At 45.9% G+C, this 27,706-nt stretch overlaps 1 protein-coding gene and 1 non-coding gene across 7 annotated transcripts in view; one reads left to right on the top strand and one right to left on the bottom strand.

The window, feature by feature from the left end:
* LOC124063669 (SH3 and multiple ankyrin repeat domains protein 2-like) overlaps positions 1–27,706 on the top strand; it is a 139,977-nt gene that overhangs the window by 31,564 nt on the left and 80,707 nt on the right. For 5 of the 6 annotated variants that reach the window (XM_046397545.1, XM_046397559.1, XM_046397568.1 and 2 more), the window contains 8 exons: positions 8,656–8,883; positions 12,442–12,645; positions 13,669–13,740; positions 16,117–16,225; positions 19,536–19,687; positions 20,143–20,310; positions 21,447–21,563; positions 25,358–25,435. In XM_046397545.1, coding sequence (XP_046253501.1) covers positions 8,656–8,883; positions 12,442–12,645; positions 13,669–13,740; positions 16,117–16,225; positions 19,536–19,687; positions 20,143–20,310; positions 21,447–21,563; positions 25,358–25,435 — 1,128 coding nt within the window. Of the gene's footprint in view, positions 1–8,655; positions 8,884–12,441; positions 12,646–13,668; positions 13,741–16,116; positions 16,226–18,776; positions 19,158–19,535; positions 19,688–20,142; positions 20,311–21,446; positions 21,564–25,357; positions 25,436–27,706 lie in introns of those variants that run through there. The other variant, XM_046397586.1, reaches the window with a different exon arrangement.
* Positions 18,581–18,662, bottom strand: trnas-gcu. Its single transcript has one exon. It is a non-coding gene; the product is annotated as a tRNA-Ser (tRNA).

Genomic DNA, 27,706 nt, shown 5'->3' with positions numbered 1-27,706 from the left:
AGAACAAATTTCATTGGAGTGAGTTCCCTCCAATGACAAGATATGTCACTTTCCTTTCCTTTCCTTTCCTCGGTCCACGTGTTGTGTCCTGACTGCTGTGGTGTCTCATGTCCAAACAAAGTGCAGCTTCTTGTTTCATGTGAACACACTACAGATGATCTGCAAACCCACAGCTGGACTGCGTGTGTGTTAGTTTTGTGTTGATTGAAGCAGCAGGTGGTAGATTAACAGAAATGAAACTGATTAATATGTGTGTGTGTGTGTGTGTGTGTGTGTGTGAGAGACTTTGTTTTTTTGGCAGTGAATTCCAGTTCTTTTGTTTGCATGGCAGGAAACTTTAACAAGGTAAGAGAGAGAGTGTGTGTGTGTGTGTGTGTGTGTTGTAACCCTCACTGTCTTTACACGTGTGTGTCTGTGTGTGTTGAGTGGACGCCTCACGCTCGTCACTGACTGTTGTTCAGTTGCAGCTAGCGAAATGTTTCGACGTATTTAAGGCTTTAATAACAGCTGTATTCTCTGCTATTGTTCTGCCTCCCAGTTTGACTCTCAGGGACAGCGAGCTGCATGACTGATGATCAATCACGATCTGTCCTGCTAATTAAAAAGGCTTCATTAAAGCTGCTTATTAAAAATGGATTAGATGATATTTTCTTCCTCTGTGGTTTTTCCCATCCAAGCGCTTGCGTCTCGAGAGCTTTTGCTTCTTGCTGAGTGAAGACGAGGGTCACAGATACTCGACACCGTGTGTTTGTCATCACTTCAAATCAAAAGACTGTTTGATCAGTGCACTGTAGGCCGATGGTGACGTTACAAAGAGCTGAAGAAGAAGGTACGATGAAGGTGCTGAAACAGAAAACAACATGATTAATCACCCTGACTCAGTCTCAACCTGTAAAGGTCCATTGATGTCCATGTCCCCCCTCAGCTCAGGGTTTTGGTTTTCCACTGTCTACAGAGTTAGCAGCTGAAGAGCTGGATGAATTTGTCAGGTTAACAGGAGAGAGAATATTGGACAGACATTCACCATCTGGGCACAAACCAGACTCCAGATTAACCCTGATGTTACCTCAGGATTCACATTACTTTATTGTCCAGTAAATTTACATAAAATGGATTTTTTTGTTTTGTTTTTTATTAACGGACTTTGTGGATAGTGTCTGGCACTATTTTGGCACTTGTCTTTGGATCTGAGGCGATACTGACAGGCGGAGTGAAAATACTGCAGGCCTCTGATTGGTCAGAGAGAATCGACACAGGAGCACCTGCACTCTGATGTACCAGCTTTTCTGGCTGCCTTCGGGCGTTTCTGGAGCAAAGTTTGTCTCCTTACGGTGACAGACAGACACATACGTACCTTTGGCATCCTCCACTCCTCGTCTTTGTGCGTCTGTGTTGCTATGAAGGTGATGCCACCGTTGCTATGACGATCAGCTGATAATCTCGTTGACTCTGAGGGGTTAATAGCAGTGGAAAACGACATCAAGAAATGTACCTGGTACCAAACGTGTTTTGAGTCGAGTAGAGCCGAGCTATGTGGTCCAAATGAGGCCAAAGAAACACGTTTCTGATTGAAAGGAAAGACTTTACATTTCACCTTCAAAATAAGAGCTGCAGGCATCGTGGTGAAACTGAAGGGACATGTCTGTGATTAAAAATGGAAAACACAAATAGCAGGCCAGCTAAGGTCAGGTGGTACTTCTGACCAAAACTGTCAGAGGATGGAAATGAATGCTTGGCTTAGTCATGTTTAGTCACATTTTCTATTTGTTGTGAGTTAAAGTTTTTGGGAAATTGTGTGGAAACGGAGTGAGGCTCTTAACATCTGCCATACAAAGGGAAAAACTCCAATGAATGTTTATAAGGGACACCAAGAGTCCTCACTGGTCCAGCTTCCACTGGGTTCCAGTTAAACGCCACATCGAGCACCCTTAAAACCACCATCAGCTGTTAAAGCGACCGTCAAACATCCTTTGACTCAGGCTCGTAACAAACTGCTGAACAATGCTCCGTCCTGAACCGACCCGGGAACTCTGGGAAACGTTTTTTAAAGGACGTTTCCAGTTGGAGACCATTTCACTCCACCTCTTCTGTTGCTAGGTGATAAAACTTCGACCCCGCCCCCCTGCTGTGAGGGTTGACAGGCTGCAGAGGTTAACCTTTAGACCAAATGACACCAATTTAAAGCAGCTCTCTGTATGTTTTTATGACAGCAGTGGAACAACAGCAACATACAGCTTTCCAAAAATGAGCCTCAGAAATCATTGGAGCCTCTATAAATACTTTAATAATGTGTAGTATCATGAATATTTGATGTAATGCTTGATCTTTAATGAGTCCTAAATCTAACTGTCTTTACTGTTTTCATTCTATGTTGGACATTTTCTGAGACTTTGAACTCGCGTTCTTCCTCCTGTAACTCAGCAGTTGTTCAAATCGCTCTGCATGCTTCTGCCTCAACAGATTCCCTGCAGATTGTCAGCCTGTAAAAGAGAAACTTCCTATTGATCCATCAAGCGATATTTACCCGTGACGTTTGTGGCCCTTCAGAAATCCCAGACATATTGAAAAATCTCCATGTGAGTCATGTGTGTGCGGACGCTCAGAGAAGAGGAATAAAACCACCGAATACCACAAACAGAGTCAGCGGAGGAGTGGATGGTGGATGGTGGATGAGTGCTTGGAGTCGTATTGTTGGAGCAGCTGGACTGCGATGTGCAGATGTTCCACCTGTGCTGTTCTCTTCTGACAGAACTGGGTCACACTACTGTACCATTTAACTGTCATGCATTTCGATGTCGCTGGCCTGCCGCGTGCAGTTCATCATTTCCGTTTCACGAGGTCTTCATCGTTACGCGGCTGCACAGCGAGAGAACAGACATGCATCGGTCAGGCGCCTTCAGGCCCGTTTGTCACATCTGTCACATCGCTCACGGATGCACACGTGTACACCGACGGCATCAGTCAATCTCAAAGTGGCTTTGCTGGCTGTCGATTGGCTGCTGCACAGATTTCCTCTGCCCAGTGAACAGGCTCATCGCTCGTCCGTTCGCTGCTTTCGGCTTCTTATCGACCTCACAGAGGGAGAACCCGATAAATGTCTGTTCCTCTTCCCACGCCTTTCCTACAGGAAATAACCCGTCTTACATGGAAATAACATGTGGACCCACATGTCAGTACACGGACATGTGACACGTACATGAGTCCATATACTCAACAAAAGTAATGATGTCCTGAACAATGAATTTCATTACATCTGAGATTTCTAGTCTAATTTTATTACATAAGTTCAGAGTAAAGGGTGAATGCAATGTTTTTCTGTCGTGTTCAGTCAGTGCGTAGAGATTCAACAACTAATTAGAAATACATACAATACAAATTTCATGTTTATGTAGAACCTTATATATAATAGCTGAATAAACACATAAGCCTTATGTGTATGAGTGGGTGTGTGCGACCGCTTTAAGCTCAGTGGCTACAGCGAAGACAGTAAAGGCTTGAAAAAGGGTGTTAACAGCATCTTTGAAGATCAGTTTTGGATCTCAGAGCCTCTGTTGCTTTTCTTATGTTTTGTGATCAGCCGACTTTCCAGCCCCATGGGTGAACTGTTCCTTTAACAGACTGACTTCCTGTGCAGATCACTGATTAATAAATCACTTCCTCGATAATTCAGGAACTTATGTATTTAAGGAAAACTTTACGTGACCCAACGTGCCTGGTGACACACCTGTAACCACACCTGTTGTTCAGCATGTTGCCTTCAGTGTTCTTCTCTGACAATTGGTGAAAACAGTTGTTATTTGGCAGGAATCTGTCCTTTGCAATCGTGGGATCTGATTTCAGCTTTAGTCCCAGAAGTCCAGCATGAACATTTACGAAGCGAAACTGAAGAAGAGGAGCTGAAGTTTGACTTTGACTTTTGAGGATCAAGGCTGAAAAGCGCATTCGGTTCCGTAAAGACCACAAAGCCGAAGGCGTTTTGAGTGCGATCGCTGGCCACATGTGGGCCTGCTGACTCGGGCAGGCGTCTTCAGGCTCTTTAAATGTCAGGAGTTGAGTCAGTGCACGAAAAGACCCGACCCGACCCGATGGCAGTGTGATCCTGCACCCAGAGTCACATTTGTTCCCAGTCCAGGAGAAACACCGCAGCGCCTCTCTGTCAGTGTCACAGGTAACCTTTCCCTGCAGTCTCATTAGCTTTAAATAACACCGTGGTAACAGACTGCTGCGGCCCAGTGTCTCCTTATGCTAATTCATTACACGTAACTGGACTTCATCATTGGATTAACAGGCTCTGGGCTGGCTGGCTGTTGTTGAGTCAGTTTAATATTCTCCTGTGATGGACGGCTGTCTGTCTGCTCTGTGTGTGTGTGTGTGTGTGTGTGTGTGTGTGTGTGTGTGTGTGTGCGCGAGCACTTCAAACTGGTCTGGTTTCATGGCCGGCTAACAGCTAGCTGTATTTTCCATACTGTACGTTTCTGAAGCTCCGCCCACTCTTCACTCTGATCTCGGCTCCACGTGTTGGAGCTGGTGGCCCTAACCCATTTGTGTCGGACATTTCCACTGGAGGGGATCTTCTCCCTCCTCCTCCTCCTCGTCCTCCTCCTCCTCCTCCTCCTTCTCCTCCTCCTCCCGCTCACACAAGCCTCATGCAAATCAAAAGCAAATTACTGAGTTCATTACTGAACTCTGCGTCGTCTCTTAGGCACCTAAAGGCTCAGAAAGCCTCGCAGAAAGTCTTCGCATCTTTTCAATTACACTGCTGAATGAAGTGAAGGGATGAAAAGTGGAGGGGATGGAAAAAATGGCTGTGTGTGTGTGTGTGTGTGTGTGTGTGTGTGTGTGTGTGTGTGTGTGTGTGTGTGTAGAGGTGGTAGAAAAGGACGAGTCACACTCCTCTCTCTCTGTCTCACACACACTTTCACACGTTCATGGAAGCCACCAGCTGACGGCGCTTAAAGCCAGCGAGTGCATGTCACAACTCACCTGAAAAATCTGAAAGTATTCAAAGTAAAAGTACTCACAGTGCTGTAAAATGTTATTTCTATGTTAATGTGTGTCGATGTAGTATTTTTGCTACTTTATTTAGCTTAAAGGCCCAAAACAAAAGTACTCAACAACAGCACACATAGCAAAGTAAATAAACAGCTGGTTTTCACGTACAGTAAAGAGTTAAACGTGTCGGACGCACGTCGTGCAGTTTAACACGCTCACCGTGTGTTTTCAGACAGAAGAAGCTTCGACCGCTGCACAAATGACCAGCGTTCACGGTTTTCTAACATGTCTTCAGGCGTGTCTGCTTGGTGTCGAGATGAATTGGCTATGAATGAATTAGCATGCTGATCACTTGATAATTAGCACTTTGTGTGACACGAAGGATTTATTTGTGTCTTTGATTGGCTTTTCTTTTAGCCGCTGGGGAAACGCAGCATTAATGTGTTTCCTCTGACGAACCCCCTGAGCTGCTCGGAAATCACACGCGTTTGTGATTGCACTGCTGACAGACACACACACACAGGTCAGTGTGTGTGTGTGTGTGTTTGGTGTGAGACGTTTAGGCGACTAAACCAAGAAAAAGTTTCCTGAAATGAGCCGAATACAAAATCCTGTCGTGCTTTTCTTTCCTGCCTCATTTTGTCGACGTGCACTTTGAGGACTGATATTGATTGGTGACTCTGTGCTGTTGATTGATAAAAATTCCTTGCCAATAATTTGTTAAAATAAAATTCTTGGTGTCTTAAAGTAACGACTGAATATTTACAGTTTGTTTATTTGTTAATTTATTCGTCTGACGTTAAAGTTTTCATCTTCACGTGAGCTCAGGGAAAATGACGATCGATTTCATCAGCCGTGATGGGAATGAATTACTTGTCTGTCTGTTTGTTTTATCTCTGTACATTTGAATATTTTTACATCACACTGCAAACACGTATACACATGGACAGACACATGCTCTCTCTCTCACACGCACATACACACACACACACACACCACATAACCACATGCTGATTAGAAAAGCATGGAAGAAAATTATACAAATTACAGTATGATGTCCCCAGCAGGAGGCCAAGATGGAAATGTGCAAAAAGCTCAGATAAAGTAAAGCTGATGAGAAAACTGGCAATTTTCTGAAAACATGCTGGAGTCAGTTTTTATTATCAGGAAAGACAGGAAATCTGAAGGGGGAGAGAAGCTGATAGGACTGCAGACTGTCAGCGGGGTCCAGGTGTCTGGGACGACGCCATGACACGGCGGCGGGCAGCTCGGTGTCACAGGTGCTGCAAGGTGACGCTCAGCCTGCACCGTTTCAAGTGGCCTCAATTGCTGAAATGTCTCATCTGTTCTCTGCTGGCTTTTCTGATTGAAGAGCTTCTCCTTGATCAAACCAAACACTTCAGACTTCTCTGTCTGAAAAGAGAAGAGCAGCTCAGCCCTTCTCATCTGACGTGATCGTGTTGATGGCGTTGCAGCGATTCTGTCAGTAAACCAAACAGCAGGAGCCAAGTGTCGACGGAATCGCCTGTTATCCAGAGAAACGATCAGATAGGACAAATGTTTTCGTATCTCACACTCATTAGCCTTGAAAGTTTCTTTATGTTGACTTCTGACAAACCTGCACCATAGAGACGAAAGTATTGGGACACACCTCTGTTTTATTGAATCCAGGTGTGGTATGGGGCTGTTCCTCAGGGTTTGGGCTCGGCCCCTGACTTCCACTGAAGGGAAATCTTAATGCTTCAGCACACCAAGACATTTTGGACAATGCTATGCTTCCAACTTTGTGGCAACAGACAACAACAACAACAAATGCTCTGCTGCATGAATGGGCACAAATTCCCACAGAAACACTCCAACATGTTGTGGAAAGCCTTCACAGAAGAGTGGAAGCTGTTAGAGCTGCAAAGCTGTCTGAGTGTTTACAACGAGACGTCATTAATGTCCCTGTTGGTGTGATGGGCAGCTGTCCCAATACTTTTGTTCATATAGTTTATCCAGATTCTACTTTCAAACTAATCTTTTATGATTAATTTAACCATAAGCTAATTAAAGGGAAGGTGCAGATCTTGTTTGTGGAGGGTGAAGCCTCCATGTTTTACAGTCTGTAGCTTCTCTGCAGCAACATCCAGGTTTGAATCTTTGTAGTCCACCACAAGCTCATTGGTTGGATGATACTGAGCTTCAGGTGATGAAGCTCTCTGTCACTCACCACAGATTTGATATGAGTGTGGACAGACATGGATGGAAACAGACTGATGTGTGGAGGCAAACAACCACTGTGATTTCATTTTGTCCACAATGATGTGAAAGAGAAAAAAGCAACAAATCTTCACAGTGGAAAAGCTGTGTTCATGTGTGAGTGCTCACTACAGCTCAACTTCCTGACTTTTCTGTTTCTGTGCGGCTCAGAGAAACTAGGGCATCAATATCACAAGTTCAGAGTGTGTTCGGATGTCTGCTGACCAAAGAGTGCTTTTGTTGTGGTCTGAGTGGCTGGAATTCACTCCTTTCTTCCTGCTCCTCCTGATTCAACAGGCAGAGGAAGGTGTGAGAGGAAGTGAGTTGTCCTTTGCACTCAAATCACTCGAGTGGCATCCACCTGAGTGAAATCAAACCCCTGAGAAATTTGATCACAAGTCGCTCCTACCAGTCTACCCAGAACATGAACTGACTTACACGACCTCAGTCGCACTGTGAATGTATTTTCCATTGTGGCCTGAAATATGTTACACCACCAAAGCTTAAACGTGCAGTTTGTCAGATATGACCTGAATTTTAGTTTAAAACTTTAAAAAAATGAACTAGCATCACCAGAATGTGAACAAACAACAGTGTTGACGTTACATCAGAGACGTCTGTGTTGTGTAGCAGAAATATCCACTGAAGTTAGCACGCTAAGCAGCTAGCCGCCACCCATCCTGTCTGTCTTCGTACATATCTAGAGATGAATACGATTGGTTTGCTGAGTTTCACAAGCTCTCTTAGAGTTTAGTCTGATAAGGAAACAAAACAAACTCCCAAAATGTCCAGAAAAGAAATATTCTCCCATCTGTTTTTCACAAGTCGCTCTTACTGCCGTTTCCTTCAGACATCCGCAGGCAAGTGAAATAATATTGCCAGTTGATATCTACTTAATAAACCTGTAATGAGGCGCCCATGTGGATTTTAAGATTGTGAGGACTTCAGGTTATTTTAGCTGTCTCGCTTCTGTCCAGGTCACCAGCAGCAGTGACTGATGAGCCGTCGACGTGTTTCATCTTCTGACCCATAAATCATGTCGACGCCTCATCTTAATCGAGTGCAGTCAGCTGGCTGATGCTTCTTTAGGAGATCGACCTTCCGTGGTTTCATGTGGTGTAATTGCTTGCAGGTGCAGTTTTCCTCCTCCTGAAAGTCTTTTCCTCGCACACGGTGTAAAGCTAACGAAGCGAAACCTTTTGTGAGGGTTTACAGTCACATTAACTCCTCCGGGAGTTCCCTGCAGGCTGCAGAATGGATGAGGATAAACTAACAAACTAACAAGCTCCATCTTTGGGGGCTCTCTAAAGGTGACAGTAGTCGTCTAATGGGAACACAGGAATTGTTCAATGTGAATGGCTGCTTTCTGTAATGAACCCTCTGTGTGACTCTGACCCTGTTCCCCCTCCCTGTCTGTCCCAGCTGAATCAGCCGGGCCTGCTGACTATGCCCCGGAGCCCCACGTCCAGTGAGGATGAGATGGCCCAGAGCTTTTCCGACTACTCAGACGACTGTGCCTCCGACAGCTCCCGCGAAGAGACCATTTACGAGACCATAAGGGCCACCGCCGAGCCATCCAAGAGCCGCATGGACGACATTCACATCAACTCGCTGGTCGTCCGCGTCCTCATCCCCGACCTGCAGCAGACGGTGAGTTCGTCAGTGACGGATGAGGGTGGTGACGGCAGCCGTGGGAGTCGATGTGAAATGTGAGCTAGATTTGTTTTTCAGTTCTGACATTTGACCGCTGATTGATTATCCAGCTTTCTTGTTGAGAATTGATGATGGCATACGCAGGCACTGCTGCTCATGTGCAGAGCAGCCATGTTGGATTTTGATGTCGGGGGTTGGCGAGATTCTCCTGACTTTGGGGGGCCTTCCTGTTGAACTCACTGGTGGGAAGTGGACCATCAGTCATACAGATCTTTATTTTATTTTCAATTTCATTCTCATTTTTATTTCATCTTAAAGATGAGCAGAAGGTTTTTTCCTGGTTTTATGCTGTAACAACATTCTTATCGATAGAGCTGCAACCGAAACGATTATTTTCATGATTGATTAATCTGTTTGGTCGGTCGGCCAAGCTCAACCCCTGGAAAACGGCCTCTGCTCTGCTCTGAAAGCTGCCGTTTTTTATGGAAGCATTTCACTCATATTTCTGTTTGAACTCAAATGAACGCCTCTGAGCTTGACTCCCGTGGTGTCTTCCTCTTATGACACACAGTGTGAACGCCGGGTGGGTGACAGGGAGGGTGTGTGTGTGTGTGTGCGAAGGTGTGTGTTTGAGGGCGAGGTGTTAATGTGACTTCCTGTTCAGAGATCGACATGAGCCTGTTTGTGTAGGCGCAGCTAATCAATACTGAACAATAGAATCCCCTCTATTGATTTTTATTTACAGATAGACTGCTGTAGAGCCATAAGAACACGTTTGGAAGTCCAGAGGAAAAACTGAATGATTTAACACATTAACACCAGTGAGAGGTTAAGACCGATCCTGGTCTCATGTCAGTCTGGTGACTCCAAGACTGCGGCTGGAAGACAGCGAGGCAGTTAGAAATCCTCCTGCAGCTCCTCTGATGACACCTTTTATTGAAGAAGTGTTGAACTTCGTCTTCTTTCTGTATTCCTCTTTCAAATTTTAATCTCAACCTTCATATACTGGAGCTATAAATGAAATAAAGAGAGCCAGTCAATAAATGGGCACCAGACTTCAGTGAACCACTCAGCGCACGTCTCAGTTCCTCGAAGTGGGTTGGATTTCAGAGGTGTCTTCCAGAGAAGGGACTGGCGCTCGGGTTTTGTTTTATCCTCTTTAAATCTAACGTGTCAAACCTGTAATTTATCTGTGCGTCAGAACGCAGCGTTAAGAGTGGAGTCTGTGATTGATTCACATGTTTGAGCAGCAGGATCGTCTCCACAGCTAACGAAGCGCCAGGCGTGCTGTATTTACAGGATACAGTGTGGCAGAACAACATGGCGCTGTGTTCCTCTTAAACCTCGACAGGGCGGCCGCTGTAGCTCCTGCTTGCAGTCCACAGCTGAGTGCTGCCATTGATCATATAGCTCATATGTTGCAGCTGTCACTGGGTATCATTGCCTTCCTGTCGTTCCCTCAGAAGGAACGTTTGGATGTGAAGGTTTATCATCAAAGACCAGCGGTTCCTCGCTCTAAGTCCCTGTGCAGGAGCAGCTGGAGGTTCTGCCAGAGTCTGTGTAGTGGTCTCATCTCAGGCTAATGCAGCTTTGTGCTGTCGCTCTCCGTTTGATGTGTGTGTCCCTGAGGACTGAGGGCTGTTCCAGCTTCACACCGGATGTCCATGACGGGGCAGCGGCTCTGAGCCTTTCCTCCCTGTGTGAAAGGCAGGAGGAGGAGACAGGAGGCCGGCTGAGCCACCTGATGCCACCTTCGTTCCGACTCTCTGTCCCGTTTCTGATTTCCTGTTCGGTTCTTCTCCGCGCTTCTTTTCATTTGTGCTGTAACATTTTATCCCACTGAGGCCAACGCAGGGAGTGTAACATACAGCCATTAGCAGCTGCTCCACAGCACTTTGTAGGCACACTATAACTTCCTGAGTGTGTGTGTGTGTGTGTGTGTGTGTGTGTGTGGTGATGTTGGATCCTTAAGTTAGAGTGTTGACCCAGAGATGAACTCACGACCTTCTGAGGTAATTTGCTTGGTGGTTGTAACTCTGGCATAGAAGGTGTGTGTGTGTGTGTGTGTGTGTGTGTGTGTGTGTGTGTGTGTGAGTATATTCACATGTGCACTAAGCTCTCTCACATGTATGCACTAAAGCTCCTGATTTCACATTCATCACTGAGCACTCAGCAGTGCCACTTGATCACATGATTGAATCACAGGCAGGTTTTCCAAAGACTGAACGCTGGGCAGCCACTGCTGCCTCTTACGGTCTCTGATGATTTGATTGATTTTATTGGTCATAAGCTGAGAACATCGTTAACCAAATGGACTCGTGTGTTCATGAGAGCGGCGACTGCTCGACTGTCCACCATGTGTCATCGTGTCCTCATCGATGATAGATCAATGTTTTTGGTCACACTAGTAAGAGAAATATTTACAACAGGGTTTTTATATCCTTAAATGAACAAACTTCATCACATTAACGGATATTTAGACATCAGACAGCTGTAGACATTCTTTGGACAACTTGGTCCAAACAAACTGGGTGTGAATACACCCCAAGATCCAGGTTGAAAAAATCCTGGAATTTTCCTTTAATCCTCTTAACTCTGAGCTCCAGTAGAGATGTTGAGTTTACCCAATGAAAAGAGACGACTGTGGCTGTGATTCATGCTCTTATTTTGTTTCCTGGTCATGCCTCATGTGCTTTTATTGTGTTGAAACCAAAAAAATCATGATCTCTCTGTGATGAGTGTGTGCACCAACTGTACACAAGTGTGTGCTCTGCTGTATTAAACGAGCAGAAGCAAAAGAAGGCCATATCAGTCCAAACAGGCCTGCCAGATGTCACACATCTGTTCCAGTATCCCGTACCTTCAACCCTTCATCTTTCCTCTCCTCTTCCTCTCCCATGCCCACCCCACGCCAGGCGAGAGGATTATGGTTAGGCAGAGTTCACAGACTGCTCATCCCTTCAGCCTTTATCGCAGACGCAGGGTTGCTATCGCCGGCTGAGCAGCACATCGAGCTGTAAACACTCACAGACACTTCCTGAATGCCACGGCACAGCGCCCGTAATCCTCTCCGATTCAGTCCAGGCCACAAGTCCTGCATTGTATGTTTTCTTCACTTCAGGGAAGCTGGAACTCGGGAAGACCAGAGGGCGGAGGGGTCGTGTCAATTACATCCTCGCCGGGCGAAGCGGCCCTGTTTAGCATACAGCACGCCAACAATAAAACAATCGAAAAGCCTGGCAGCACCGCGTGGCTTATTTGTAGTAACTGGGACAGCGTTTGTGTTATCGAAGCGCCGGTTTCAGTGAAGCCCATCTGTTGTGATTGGACACCGTTGTTCTGTCCTCTCATCTTATGTCTCAGCTCAATTGCATCTGTCAGTCAAAAGTTGGGAGTCCAGTTTCATGAGCGGAACGTCTGTCACAATTTGATAACATTAAATTGTTCTGGTGTGAAGATGAATATTTCATTTGTGCTGAGCGGCCAGCCAGCAGCCCCGTCATCACTGTTTAATTTGTCTCCTCCTCTCACACTCTCCTGCCCGACCCCTAACAGAAATGCATGCGGTTCAACCCGGACGCGACCGTCTGGGTTGCCAAGCAGCGGATCCTGTGCACGCTTAACCAGAGCCTCAAAGACGTCCTCAACTATGGGCTTTTCCAGCCAGCGAGCAATGGGAGGGACGGCAAGTTCCTGGATGAAGAGCGCATACTACGAGAGTACCCGCAGCCAATCAGCAAGGGTGTCCCGTCACTGGAGGTAAACCATTGGCCAGTCACAGATCTGATTTGTTTACAGTTTAGTATGAAGATGCATCTCTGCAAAAATGAAGCCAAAACATCTGTGCTGCCACAGTCTGTGCGGTAGCGATTGGCTGGCGGATCACATTAAATAACTAATTAAAACTAAACTGATCAGAGAAAAACATTAGTGTGCTAAGAACTACCTAAAACGCTGACACCATCTTTGGGAAACATTTACATGTACTGAGTTTTTACTTTGGCTCGTGTCCCATCTGCTAATGTGGAGGGGGAGGGGCTCCTGAGCTGTACTGCAGCCAGCCACCAGGGGGCGTCCAGATGTTCAGGCTTCACCTCCGGGGAGCTCTCATGTCAGTAGTTGTTACATGAACTAAATTAGTTCAGCAGTTGCATGTCTAAAGTCTGTTCACGCGTCAGTCTTATTCTCTCGTACGAGGGCTTATTGATAAGTCTGTGTTCTGAGATAGTCGGAGATCAATAATCTTATCCTTTCATGCACATGCAGTTGAGCTCTTTGAGTGATTAGGCTCAAAGTTTAAAATGAATAACTTTAATTGTGGTTTCTGTTTTGGACAATTGAAAGTTGCAGCCCCGTTGATATGTAGGCTGTTTGTTCAGAAAGAACTGCCCCGTGGTTGCATAGAAATGAGTTTCTGTGCCGTGATTGGCTGGCACAGATGCGTATATCGTTTCTGTTGTACACCTTGAGTGTTCAGCTGCAGGAAAAAGACCTGTTCAAGTAAATCATAGCTGAAATGATGTCCCTCAAATCAGACATATTGTCATTACATCACAGCCAGTCAGTGAAGACACCATGAAAGTAATAAAGAAGACACGGCTGAGACTTGATCCCCAGGTAATCCGGTTTCCAGAGGAACTGGTCTCAAGCTGCACCCGGAGGTGTAAACAACTCCTGACTGAGAGTGTTGAGGGAAAGGTCATCAGAAGGACTCGGATGTGTGCTGATGGTGAAACCCCGTTGCCTTCTTTATTCTTTAATAATTTTGTCTTCCCTCAACAGTTCCGCTACAAGAGCAGAGTGTACAGGCAGCCCAACGTGGACGAGAAGCAGATTGCCAAACTTCATACGAAGGTGAGACTGTTCAGCAGTTATGCTACGTTGAAATGTGAGTCTTGTTCGTGGCCAGTGTTTGGGCTTCCCACAGGCACAGTGGCTCTCAGGGACTGCAGCCAGCTTTGACTGTAAGCACAAACTGATTATGCAGAACCACATCATCTCCAGATGTTAACTCGAGCTTCAAGGATTCAAGGATTCAAGGAACTTTATTGTCATACCAGCTCACATTCACATGTTTATGGTACGAAATTAGGACTCAGGTCCCGGGAGCAGTAAGTAGACTATAAAAATATAAAAATATAAAGTACGAATAGAATATAAGCTAAACAGAAAAATAGAATATAAAAGAATATAAAAAACTAGACATTTAAATAAGCTAAACCTTAAATAAAAAGCCGGTTTTAACATATAGCAGCCTAGGTATGTGTGTGCAAGTATGTGCAACAAATGAGGTAGTCCAGAAAGTAGTCCTTAATATTGCACTTGTGAGTCCTTAGTATTGCACTTGTAGGTTAAAGTGTTTGTAGTGCGGGGTGGGGGGGGGTCAGGGGTGTGTGTGTGTGTGTGTGTATGGGTGGGGGGGGACTACAGGGCATGGCTGGAGTTCAGCAGTCAGGACAGACAAACCGCATCCGGTCACTTCCTGTGTGTCCATCAGATTATCCAGGAGGTCATCCTGCGTCAGGGGACCCACCTGACCAAACGGCGGCTGAATCACTCTTTTGTTAGCGGTGGGTGACGCGCCCTTTGAGTGGGAAACACAAACAGGAAAATAAATTCACAGCAGCGCCCACCTCAGTCTGCCTGCCGACTGGCCTGGAAGTGCAGTGTGAAGGCTCCACAGTCAGGATTGTTTCACGTCGAAGGAAAATGAAATATTGGAAAAGGAGCCCTCACACATTTGCCCGTCAGCTCGGAGCTTTTCACTGATGATAAAGGAAGGAGTCCAGCCTCAGCAGCGGGCTCGTCCTCCCTCCCACCGGCAGGAGCTCAAGTGAATCTCGACAGTCATTATTTTAGCCTCTTCATCATTGTGTAAGGCTAACTCTGGGCTGCCGGCCCGTAGCTACTGTAATCCTGTCATGCAGCCAAAGCATAAGAGTCTCTGGCAGCTCTCTGCTGGAAACAGTCTGACATCTGAATGCAGGAAGGAGAGGAGCAGCCAGAGAGGACAGAGAACCAAGAATAAAAGCAGCAAAAGAGGAAAGTCACATTTTGTATGAACGCAGACACACTCAGACACGTTTGCACAGAAAATGGCTCCTTTATAACGTTTTCCCCCTCGTTTCTTTGCCTGACCCAACTCTTTTGAGCAAATCCCGTTTGTCATACAGTCTGGTGGTTAGAGCTGAGACACCGAGACAGCCAATCAACCGCCAGCCTGCCGACCTGTTTGAGCAATGAGACAGAGGGGGGGGGGGGGTCTCTGATATCTCCATACACTCATCCACCTGGCCTACACACACACACACACACATGCACAGGGGATGTATCAGCTACACTGAGGAAAACATTGCATGAAAACACGGGGTTGCGATCGTGAACCCTCGACATTTCCAGATATTGAACTGTGGTGACTCATTGCGGCTGATATCTGAACAGCAGCGCTCCGTTACGGTGGTCAAACTGACTTGTTTTAACAAAGTCAGTGCTAATTCTTTTACAGATTGTGCTCCTCTTATTGTGAATGTGATATCTCAGGAAAATTCTTCAAATTTGTTACCAGCGTCCAAAGATGAACTGATTAGTAGAACATGTTTTTAGCCATAACTCAAGAACGTATGCATCAGGTATGACAGCATTTCAATTGTCTCGTAAGATAAAATGATGTTCTTCTCAGTGTTGGCTGCCGCTCAGTATTCAGCCCAGGTCTGAGCTGGGGACAACACAATGTGATCAGGACATCCCTACCTTTTAGTGTCCTCCCACCCCCTTTTCCTTCTCCATTCAGTCTGTTCTTTTATTGCCACCTATTGTCTTCTTCTTTCTTCTGCCATCTCATTCTTCTCCCCTCATTTTCTCCACTCCTTCGGGGAGCTGCTCTCTTATCTATTTTTATCCGGCGGCCTGGAAAGAAAGCAGACGGGAACAGAAATCAGCAGCCGCTCCACGCCACACGTCGGCCGCGCTGCCACCTCCCCTCCTGTGCTTCCTGCTTCACTAACCTTTTATTCTAACTTGCATCCCTCCATCTTTAACAGTTTCACAGCGTATTCCTAAACGCTTCCTCTCTTCACAATCGGTTGCGTTTGACCCTCTGCTCCTTCCTCTGTCTCAACTTCTATTTCAGTCTTTTTACAGCTCCGTCCTGACTTTCTCTCTCTCACACCCACCACCGTTTGTTCTTTCTTCTCACTGTAATAGCTCTTTGTCTTTTTCTGCTCTGCACAGGCCAATCTGAGGAAGTTCATGGACCTCATACAGCACAATCAGGTGGACAAAGTGTCCAAGTTGTTGGACCGAGGCTTCGATCCCAACTACCACGACAGCGAGACTGGTGGTAAGACCGAACTCTCAAACATCACTGAGTGATGTCAAACATCCCATTAAGACAAAGTGAGCAGGTGTCTCATGCAGTGCTAAGAGGCGAGTTAAAAGTCCTCGGAGGCAGAGAGTCGAGTCTGGGGAGACTGAAACCTGGCAAGAATAACAACATATCATCTCCAAACATGCACGTCCACTCAGTCGCACACTTGACTTAATTTGCTGTGAGGCGATTAACATCAGGGTGTTGTTGACAGGGAAGGAACAACTTCCTCAACAGAAGCCTCAGTAGGCCGAGAAGTAGTTCACTCAAAAACACGTTGAGTAATTCTCACAGATGTAGAAGTGAGAGCTCGTGCGTCTTTCATTTGGTTGCTTAAAGGCATTCTGGCTGTCTAGAGATAAGAAGAACTTCTTCAGGGGGTTTTTGTGCAGCCCCACCGACTTGAAAACATGCGATCTTTCCAGAGATCTGGACCCTGGGGTCGTCACTGTCGCTCTTTTACAGGCAGCCAGTCGTGTCAAAGATGGTCTGGTGCTCCGATCGGGACGGAAGCAGAGGGTCTAAAACACACCCCGACTGTGCCACAGCGGTGGGCTGACAAGTTTCCCCTGACATTTGAATGCCTTTTTTCAGTTGCGTCAACACTGAAATCAGTTTGCCCTGAACTTAAGATAAGAACTTTCTAAACCTGCAGGTGGCGAGAAAGACAGAATTTGACTGAACTTGTCTTAAATTCTGCCTGCTGTCCGTGTTCACGGCTCTCTGATCGGTCACGTTGGCTTCTGGGTGAGTATCCAGCTCAGCATCAACAGGACGTCTGTAGGATCTATAGGACTGACAGGAAACTCTCAATGCACTGCAGTTAAAACTGTGGCACCGAGAGCCACGCGAGGTTTAGCCGGACTGACACACGGGGACACGTATCAGCGAGCGAGGCCTTCTGAAGAGCCCTCAGTCAGGAAGGACACCTCTGAAGAGATGCTGAGCTGAGAGCAGGTTAAGTGATTTCCAAATAACTGTTAGCAATCATCTCAAGCAGCCTGTATTTAAAAGCTCATTACATTCATCTGGTAACCAGTACTGCTTTACCTGAGTATCAAGAGTGACAATTATGTTTATTTATGACCGTTTAATGAATATGCTGAGGGTATCTGAGCAGTGCAGGCGCTCTGAACGCAGCCTGTGTCGAGTGGCCAGAGGCTGGCCAGAAAACCAAGCAGGTCTGTGGAGGCAAATGAAGGTGGAGCTGAGAGGAGAAAAGGTTATTAAGCAGAGAATTGAGGTTATCTTAATGGGCTCTGAGAGCTGTTGTTAAATCAACGCCTTATTGCTGATGGCGAGAGGCGTCTCTGCGGATTCGGACTCTCCATACTCGCTATTGATTTCAGCTGCCCAGGCGAAAGCTCTCCACGTAATTCAACAAAAGCAAATATAAACGCTCCTCTTGTCGCCGCTGCTCGAGCCTGCACACAGTCAGCACAGGTGGACCAATCATTTCCATCCCTTCAGAAGAAGCCATTTGCTGCTGCTCTCACTTGTACAGTGTGAGAAATAACTGCTTTCAGTCTGCACATCCACAAGACGTTTGTCACATGTACAGAGCGATCACACCGAGCTCAACGGGTAAAATGTATGGGTGACGCACTTCACTAAGAGAAAAACTCAGCTGATGTTAGAAAACCTTGGAAATCCACATCAAGTAAAAAAAACACTGTAAAAAAAATCATTAGTTCCAACTGAGAACAGTTGTTTTTAAACTTTATCTAAACAGGAGTGAAGTTAAAAGTGCAATTTCAGGGTGCATACAAAAAAGTGGGACAATTAAAGTGAAGACAAAGAACAAATTATGGGATAATAAAACATCATAACCATTCATCAGCTTTGAAAGCAGCTGCAGCCTGACGTCCCTGATGTAGAATCGCTTTAAATGCATTGCAAATGCAATCCAGTGACTCAGGCAGCCCGGTCTGATGGAGGGACAGTTAGCCAGGAAAAAGTCCTGAAAATGAAGATCATAACTTCCAATAGTTAGAGATTGTTAGGTGAGACGGCCTTGTTTATAACACTGTCCCGCTGGGTGGGTCTGCGAGTGGTCAGTGCAAACCACAAACAACAGGTGAGTGATAAGGTCTTGACCTGAGGTGGAAGGAAGCTTTTATTTTTAAGATAAGATAAGATAAGATAATCCTTTATTAGTCCCATTACTGGGAAATTACAATGTCACAGCAGCAAACAGGATATTGAGGGTGCAAAGCATGATGAGCTTTCAGAAAGAATAAATACACAGGAAACAAGTACCTGCAGCTGTACACAGTACAGAAAAGAAAAAGATTCCCTCAAGTTATGATTAGTAAAATAACTCTCTTGCGACGAGGATGGGATTCGAACCCACGTGTGCAGAGCACAATGGATTAGCAGTCCATCGCCTTAACCACTCGGCCACCTCGTCTTGGTTTTAAGCATACGAGTCCCTTCACTGTCTCTGCAGCTCCACAGAGTGTCTGCAGCAGTCAAAATGGAGGCCATGGAAGTGGTGACTCTTCTCCTTCCGCCTTAGGCCACATGTCCCACACCTGAGAGAAGTCGGCCTGGAGCCTGTCCTCAGCAGAGCTTATCGGAGCAGGTTTAGTGCTGTGAAAAGGTGTGTTTTACCTTAACGTAACCAGCAAAGGCTTCCTGACAGAAATGTGCTGTAATGAGGACACATCACTTGTCTCTGAGTGGCTTGTTTTGCTGACCTCATTTAGATGAACACGTCTGATGATGTGTTAATTACAGCAGAGTTTTCTGACTCTCATTAGTTGTGACAGACAATTGACCTGCTTTCATCAGCAGCAACATGTCCTGAAAAGTTTTCTCCTGACTTCTTCTGTCACACACTCTGCTGGAGGTTAACCTCACCGTCGCTCTCGCACCACGATGCACCTGTGGCTCATTCTGACAGGTGAGTTCAGTCACTCACACCTGAGAGCCGACCTCTTGACCACAGCGAAGACGCTAAAACTGAGTCTTGGGCCTCCTGAAGTGAACTGTGCTGTTTGTCAGAAGTGGGACTTCAGAATACATAAAAGTAAATGTTTGGAAATGCAGCTTGACAACATGAGCCAGAAGACAGAAAACAATCCTGTGGTGGAAAGTAACTGAGTACATTTACTCAAGTCTAGTACTCAAGGGGTGTTTGGTCTGCAGTGTTTAGGTGGATGGTGTGTGTGCGAGAAGGTTTCCCCACAGAACATTGGATTGTAAACAGATGATGAATTAGTGGATAGATTTGACTCGCCAACACGTCTGTTCCTCTGCTCTCTGTGACTTGTTCCTCCAGAGAGCCCGCTGACGTTTGCAGCTCACCTGGACAACACGGTGGACATCATCAAGGTCCTGAGGAACGGAGGAGCTCACCTGGACTTCAGAGCCAAAGACGGCATGACGGCCCTCCACAAAGCCGCACGCTCCAAGAACCTGGTCACGCTGACGGTGAGCGAGCCTCCGTTTTCCTGCTCACACGTGCGGTCCGGGATGTCCACATCAGCCTCTTTGCAGGCCTGTCACTTAAACAGCACGATGAAGCGATAAAGCGAAGGATAAAGGCAGTTTTATCTTTTAGTCTCCTGGTGCACTTTTACAAACAAACAGTCTGACAGCTGCAGTTTTCAGTTGTCTTCAATCGTGGTTTTAAACTTTTGTCCGTTTTGATATTTTAATTACTTCTGCTTTGTCTCTGTGACAGAAATGCACTTTGTAAAATCTGTTTTAGAAAAGCACTTTTGTTCTCATTATGATGATGGAGATTATTATCATAAATCTTCCAGTCTTCCTTCTCCACAGTTTTACCAAAACTTAGAATTCTGAATGAAGGTTTCCCTGCCTAATGATTCACACACACACACACACACACACACACACACACACACACACCTGTGCCTCCTCAGACGCTGCTGGAGCTGGGAGCTTCACCAGACTACAAGGACAGTCGTGGTCTGACTCCTCTGTACCACAGTGTGGTGGTGGGAGGCGACCCGGGCTGCTGCGAGCTCCTGCTGAACCACCACGCCTCCGTCTGCTGCCAGGACGAGAACGGCTGGCACGAGGTTCACCAGGTAAACATACACACACACAGATTCACCAGGTGCACAGACGGATGTTTGGCTGTTTGTTATTTGCAACTGCTTGAATTGGGAGAGCATCACTAAAACACACACAGACTTCCCCGTCTGTGGGTGACAGCTGCTACCCGCCGAGGAAGATAAAGGCATTTAAGGAGAGCCGCCCTGCAGCAGTGTGCATCTGTGTGTGCGCCCAAGGCCATCAGCTTTATCAGATTGCTTGTATCTCCCTGCCTTCCCAGTCTGTCCCGTTTCAGACGCGATAACAATCAGCTGTCAGGCAGGACAGGGAAGAGCAGAACGGCTGCTGCTCATTCACAGTTCAAGGTTGTGTTTATTCGTTCATAAACTCCTGGACATTTCAGTGATCACATGCTTCTCATCCAACTCTAACGTGGAAATAAAACCTCCAACGACTGTAAGAGAAAATCTAGAATCAGGATGTCATTAAAGCTACTGTTGGTGAGTTGGTTTCAAAGTATTTTTCAAGCAATAAATCAGATGCTCTGACAGGACAGACAAGCTGCTGTCTGCTGCTGTGGACTGGGACTGAGTCCCACCTCTGGAAGCACAGGGTCTGACATACTGACGTGTGTTTCACAAATATTCAGACCATTTATGCTTATGATTTAAAGGCATCGGCATCCTGTCTGCCATCAGTGCTTCGACAATGGAGAAATAAAACTCAGGATTTCTTCTGTTTCATCACTGAGCAACTGTGCTGTTAAAATTAACCAGGATGAGATCAATAAAACAGTAAGATCAAAGCCAGACAGACTAAGCATCTGAATGCATTCAGCCTAATGATGAAGGAGGTCCTGGAACCTCCTCAGGTGTCCTTCCTTCACACACCTCATCTACACTGTGAGTACTTCAGAATAAGCACTGAACAGCAGCCATCACCACAAGCCTCAGACGTTCTGCTCGGCCTCTGCTTGTAGCTGTCGTTTCCGCTCTGCCTTTATGTTTCCTACAGCTTCTGTCCGTCTTTAGAGGACTGGGTTCAAACTGAGGCTGCAGCCCCTTCTCATCCTGATGTCACCTCCTCTGCAGCACACTGACATCTAGTGTCAAACGCCTGTTACTGCACCTTCAGTTCTGTGTGTGTGTGTGTGTGTGTGTGTGCGCAGGCTTGTCGTCATGGCCACGTGCAGCACCTGGAGCATCTGCTGTTCTATGGAGCAGACATGAGTGCCCAGAACGCCTCAGGAAACACTGCGCTGCACATCTGTGCCCTGTACAACCAGGTGAGGAACAACCTGTGTGTGTGTGATGTGTGTGTGTGTGTGTGATGTGAATGAGAACGCATGCCACCACTGCACTGACCTGGTACTATTTTCAGATAATGAAGGCAGTTCTGTCAAATGTTTCATGAAAAGTGAGGAAGACCCACATTATGAAGAATGTAAATTCTGATGTGAAGAATTAATTTTAATTGATTAATTAATTATTTTTAGATATGAAAAGAAAGAGTGGAAGCTGTTAGAGCTGCAAAGCTGTCTGTGTGTTTACAATGAGACGTCATTAAAATCCCCGTTAGTGCGAAGGTCAGCTGCCCCAATACTTTTGTCTTTGTTTTGTAATGAACTGTGATGAATGTGAACACTGGGCGGGTACTCAGGACTCAGGGTGGCTCTTCTGCCCGTCAGCAGGTCGTCTGTTTGATCCCCGACTGCAGAGAAACGCAGCCCAGGTTCCTCCTTTGAGTGGACGCAGTCGACCCGAACTGCACAAAGAGATCAAGGCTGCAAACTCTGTCTTGTTCTTTAAGTGTCTTTTGTAAGCCCGCTTCTTTTTTTTTTAAAGTTGTGTTTCAGTGATTTTATCTTTTGACTTTGAGACATTTTATCTCCTTTTATTCTCCTTGTGATTTGCAGCTCCATGACTTTGTTTTAATGCTCACCTGCACTCTGCGTGCTGCTCTTTCAGCTCCGCCTCATTCGGTTCTGCTGTTTGTTCACACCCTGCAGGGTCTTTGTTCCTGTGTCCCATGGGATGAATTATTTTAAATTCTCCTTGAATGTTATTTATCATGTTTGTGTGTTTGATGTTCTCAGAGTCCCCACAGATACAGCCATACTGCAACATCCCTGACTGCCTCTAACCGCAATTAGTAAAACTACGTGACTTTTCCCTGACAGAGCTGTGGGTGATGATCACTTTCTGATTTTGATGCAGAAAGTGAACTTCTTCAGTATGTTGAACTCTAACTATATGTTTAAATTAATGTCAGTAGTTTTTTTTTTTTATTTTATTGTAGCAAAGACATAATAAAAACCGGACGGCCTGACAAGTGAGGCCAATGCAGAAGTAAGCCTGCAGTCTTTCTACTGTCCAGCAGGGGGCGGCTCCACTGGATTAAAAAATAATTCAGATTGTATGTGAGTTTATGAGCAACTGAGTGCACTTCTCACCTGGTTTAAGAGCTCAGTGAACAGTTTCCTGATGAGTTTATGGTCTCAGTCGCTGGTTTCAAGTCTTCGCTACAGCGTGATGTTCATTTAGTAAATTATGAACCCACTTAGAGTCAAACCAGAGTCTGATACGTCTTATTCTTCCCTGAGCTCCATCAGAAATACATCAGTGAGCCACGCTGTTGTTTATTTGTCACCAGGAACAAACGCTGTGCCTTACTTTAACAGACCAAGTGTGTGTGCGTTAATCCACCACAGAAAATAGTCCCCAACAAAAGCACTGCTTCTTTCTTTTTGAGTAAAAGCGAAGGTGAGCAGCTGCTTCAGCCTTTCCCTCAGCTTTGAGAGACTCATTCCAGCTCTTAACTGAATGTGCACAGAGCAGATGAAGCACTTCTCTCAAAATTATCAGAATACCCTGGAGCTAAAGGTCAGCGGTTGCCTCTGAGCCTTCATTGTACAGCCAGTCATCAGAGACCATTTAACATGTTGCCCTTGGAGCACAGCCAGTTGGGCAGAGAACTGCAGGCTGGAGTCAAAACCAGCCCACTGGTGCATTTGAATCAAAGAAAACATTTAGTTCCACTTAAGAAAGATCTCTCGATTTCGTGTTTGTGCTTTTGACCTCCTCTGACGAGGCCCATTTGTTGGTTACATGGAGAAGGCGTGACATGCCGAGTCTGAGTTGGAGTGTGGAGCTGTAGAAGGGTCACTTTTCATATAAAACCGATTCCTAAAGGACAAGTACGCCATTATTGTTCTTTTCTTGTCAGAAAATACCGTGAAACGATGAAACTTGTGGATTTACCCAACCTGCCTGTGGCGCTCAGCCTCAAGCCCATCGATTCCTGCGGAAAACAAAAGTCCTTAAACTGCTCTGTTTCTCTTTAAGAAGTTGATGTTTGTAAGATTGCTTCGTTTTCAATTGACAACAAGAACAATTATGAATATCATCACCAAAAGCCACAATTTACCCTCATGGACCTCAGGAAGGCGAGTTGGTGGACGCTTTAAACAGTGAATTTAGTGTCAAAGATCAAATCTGTGGTTTTTGAAGAACATTCAAAGGTTTTATCTGGAGCACCTTTTTTCTTACAAATGTAAGACTGCATAAATGCATCTACTTGTTATCAAATTAAAATTGCCTCTGTATTCTGTTACTTTTGACGTTCATGTACCGTCAGCATATACTCCTTCAGAAATGCACCCTCTCATAAATTTCTTCGGCTACAGTAAGACGAGCTTTCATTTAGTCATTTCCGCAGGCTGCTGGAGCACCAACATGCGTTCACTTTGTCGTCCGTCATCTGACGGGCTTCCCCCAGCGTGCTGCTGTTAACATTACGAGCTACGAGCACAGCTGCGAACGCGACGCTTCAGTGCACGGACGACAAAATCAGGATGCATTCTGGGACGTGTAGTTTATGGACACTGTGCTTCTCAGTACAGAAATGTGTGATATGTATTGTGCAAATTCTTTTCTTTGCAAGCTCTCGCGGGCCACACAAAACGAGGCACTGGGCCACTTTGGCCCGTGGGCCTCGAGTTTGACAGCTGTGGAGCAGAGGAATAAGACCAGGCTTTGGGTTCAAAGGCAGTACGTGTTAGTCGAATCAATTCAATGTTTCAGTTTGTGGTATTTTTATGGAACTGCTTTAAGATAATAAGACAAAACATCCCCAGAGCTGAGGCCCTGAGGTTTGATGTAACCTGGATACGAGCTCCTCTGGATGAACTGAGTCCTCTGACCAGATTCCTGTGCTGAGAAAGGAAAAACTTCTATTGAGAATATGTGCGAATGCTCTTCTGGCGTCTTCTCCAGCAGTGATCTTCACCCTTCGAAGTTTTCATGGTGTCCAAGCAGCAACATCCTGGATCGTCCTCAGCGTCCCAGCCGCTCTGGCATTTGGTCCCCCAGCCTCTCCCGTCCCCTTTGCTTTTCCTTTTCCTGCTCCTATTTTTATTCTGCTTCAGTTCAGAGCTCTGATGTAAGCTTCATTATTCAGTAAACGTGGCCTCTATAGAATAGAACGAATACGTGGTAGGACTGCTGCACTCCAGATGGAAACATCCAGGAGTAAAAATAACACCCGTGCATGTCTTAAAACATGTCCAAATGTCTCACCATGTAACGCCAGCCACAGCGTACAGATTATGCTTGTGTATCAGGATCTGTGCGAGCGATTTCTCAACTCTCAATAGCTTATTGTGGATCTAAAAAAAGTCTTTATATTCATGTGTGTGTGCAGAGTACATGCGTGGTTGAGCACTTTGTGGGCGATTTGTGCAGTAGATTCAAACCCCTCAGCACTCTCCATCTCTCTGTTCTTCTCTCTCTCTCTCTCTCTCTCTCTCTCTCTCTCTCTCTCTCTGAGTGGAGGAATAGACACACACTCTTTATAACAGCGAGTGAAGCTCCATTCCTCACAGGTAGTAGATGTTCTGTTGTTCTTTTTCCTGCTGTGCTCGTGCTGGGATGTTGAGACGTTCGGCCGCACTGATCAGTTCCTGCTCTGCTGCTGGAAGCTAATCAACAAAGTAGGACAATTAAAGGATGTCAGGGATGTGGTGGACATTTTTCTCAGCTTTATTTCAGTGTTGTTCTCTCTGTTTGTGTTTTCCCTCAGGATAACTGTGCCAGAGTGCTGCTTGTTCGTGGAGCTGACAAAGAAGTGAAGAACTACAACAGCCAGAGTCCATTTCAGGTAGAGTTAAATAAAGAAGTAAATAAAATAAATTTAAAAAAAGGAAAAGATGTAAACCCTCTTCTACGCTGCTGCTTTCATCTGTGATTGATTACACAGGATCATTCACAGCTTTCAGCGTTGGGGGGGGAGCATTTTTAGTAGCAGCACATTTTCCTTCGTCTCATTTGTTACCATGGCAACAGTGTAAAATGGTCAAGGTCAGCTGCAACCAAGGATTGCAAATGTCTTTCTGGCCAATATTAGATTTGTTTCAGTTAAGCAGCACTTAGTGGAGGAGGACAAAAAGCGATCATAAAAGCCTCGACAGCATCTGCTTAGCCATTTAGCGTCTTGTCCTTCAGCGGCTGCGTGTTTAAAAGAATGTGTTAGCTGCTAAACTTTGAGGAACACTCAAACACGGCTCCAGATGCAGTGCTGTTGACATTTCACATGAGAGTAGCAAATCAAAGCTAACAATAATGCTCTTATTTTCAGACTTGTAGCACATGAAAAAAATATGCACATTTACACAGGAAGTAGTGAAGTGTGAGTGTGTGTGTGTGTATAATTATTTCAGCTGGTATTCCATGTTTGCTTGTGTGTTTGTGTTGGTAATGGCTGAAGTGTGTGTGTGTGTGTGTGTGTGCTTCAGCGGCACATCCATCTCAGGGAAGAAACCCCAGCAGCACTCAGAGCGGCCTAGTTGGCATGATCGACTCATAACCTACGCCTGAGTTACGAAAGAGCCTTATTCAGCCGGGCGTTTATGAAAGGCAGTCCCACGGGGTCCTCGACTGTCCTCCACAGCCACTCCAGTGGAGCGCTTCATTAGCGCATCATAAAGGCCGAACGGAGGACCCATCAGGGCGTTAGTCAGAGTTTGAGTGTTCACCTGTGACGCTGGATGGCCTACATTTAGCTTACGTTTCCATGTTGATGGTACGTGCAGAGGTGGTGCCAGGGTCTGCACCCGTGGCCCAGGTTCAGGATTTGGACCTGAATCCTAGGTCCCGAGTTTACACTTTCTTCCTGCATGTGTTTTCTCTGGGTGGTCCGGTCTCCGCGGCCCACAGGTGAGAGGGTGAGGGTCAGCGGTGGTCTGTGGAGGGCGTACCCTGCCTCTCGCCCTCTGTAGGCTCAGGTTGGCTTCATGTGTAGCAAACGGATGGAGGGGCGCAGCTTTATTTCTCTCTGCGTGATGCAGGATCCATTACAGAAACTTCCTGTGTGAAATCCTGTCTGAACTCAGCCTAGGAGGACATTTTACGGCAGTAACAGCTGAAGAAGCTAACGGTGACGCTGAACATGCATAAACAGGTATTTATCTCCCCTCCCCCGACTGATGCCTCCAACGTGTTGGAGCTAAAAGTGGACGCCCATCTTTTCTTGTCTATTAAAGCGTTTAGCTAGCCGGTGCCAAGTGAAGTGAGACGGTTGTTGCCATGGATACAGGCAGTCTCATGTACATGCTAAACACAGATGGAAACATGACAGGACGAGTGCTGATTGAAGACGTGACTTTAGAGAAGACAGGAGGAGGACTGAGACGGGACACAGCTGTGAGTTCAGGACCTGCTTCTGTCATCTGAAGACCTTCGAAACTTTAAGACGGGAAAAGCAGGTAGGACTTTTTCTTCTCTAATGAAGCTCAACATCAGGATCAACAGTCTGCAAACATGACCATAAGGGTGTTTAGGTTCGACTGTTTGCACCGCAGATATGTCCATTATGTCCAAGACGTCCATTTCTTCCCTATCATCATCATCAAACACCAATTGAGGAAGGATAGTTTATAAAACTGGTGGTAAGCATCTCCGACTGGGAGCACTAAAGCTGTTCTGGAGGCTCAGGCCAACCCAGCACCTTAACAAGAGACTGTGCTGCTGTTGGACGACAAAATCAGGATGCATTCTGGGACGTGTAGTTTATGGACACTGTGCTTCTAAGTACAGAAATGTGTGATATGTATTGTGCAAATTCTTTTCTTTGCAAGCTCTCGCGGGCCACACAAAACGAGGCACTGGGCCACTTTGGCCCGTGGGCCTCGAGTTTGACAGCTGTGGAGCAGAGGAATAAGACCAGGCTTTGGGTTCAAAGGCAGTACGTGTTAGTCGAATCAATTCAATGTTTCAGTTTGTGGTATTTTTATGGAACTGCTTTAAGATAATAAGACAAAACATCCCCAGAGCTGAGGCCCTGAGGTTTGATGTAACCTGGATACCAGCTCCTCTGGATGAACTGAGTCCTCTGACCAGATTCCTGTGCTGAGAAAGGAAAAACTTCTATTGA

The sequence above is a fragment of the Scatophagus argus genome, chromosome 1, assembly GCF_020382885.2.
Source record: "Scatophagus argus isolate fScaArg1 chromosome 1, fScaArg1.pri, whole genome shotgun sequence".
Taxonomy (NCBI): domain Eukaryota; kingdom Metazoa; phylum Chordata; class Actinopteri; family Scatophagidae; genus Scatophagus; species Scatophagus argus.
This window is presented reverse-complemented; position numbering and strand designations above follow the sequence as displayed.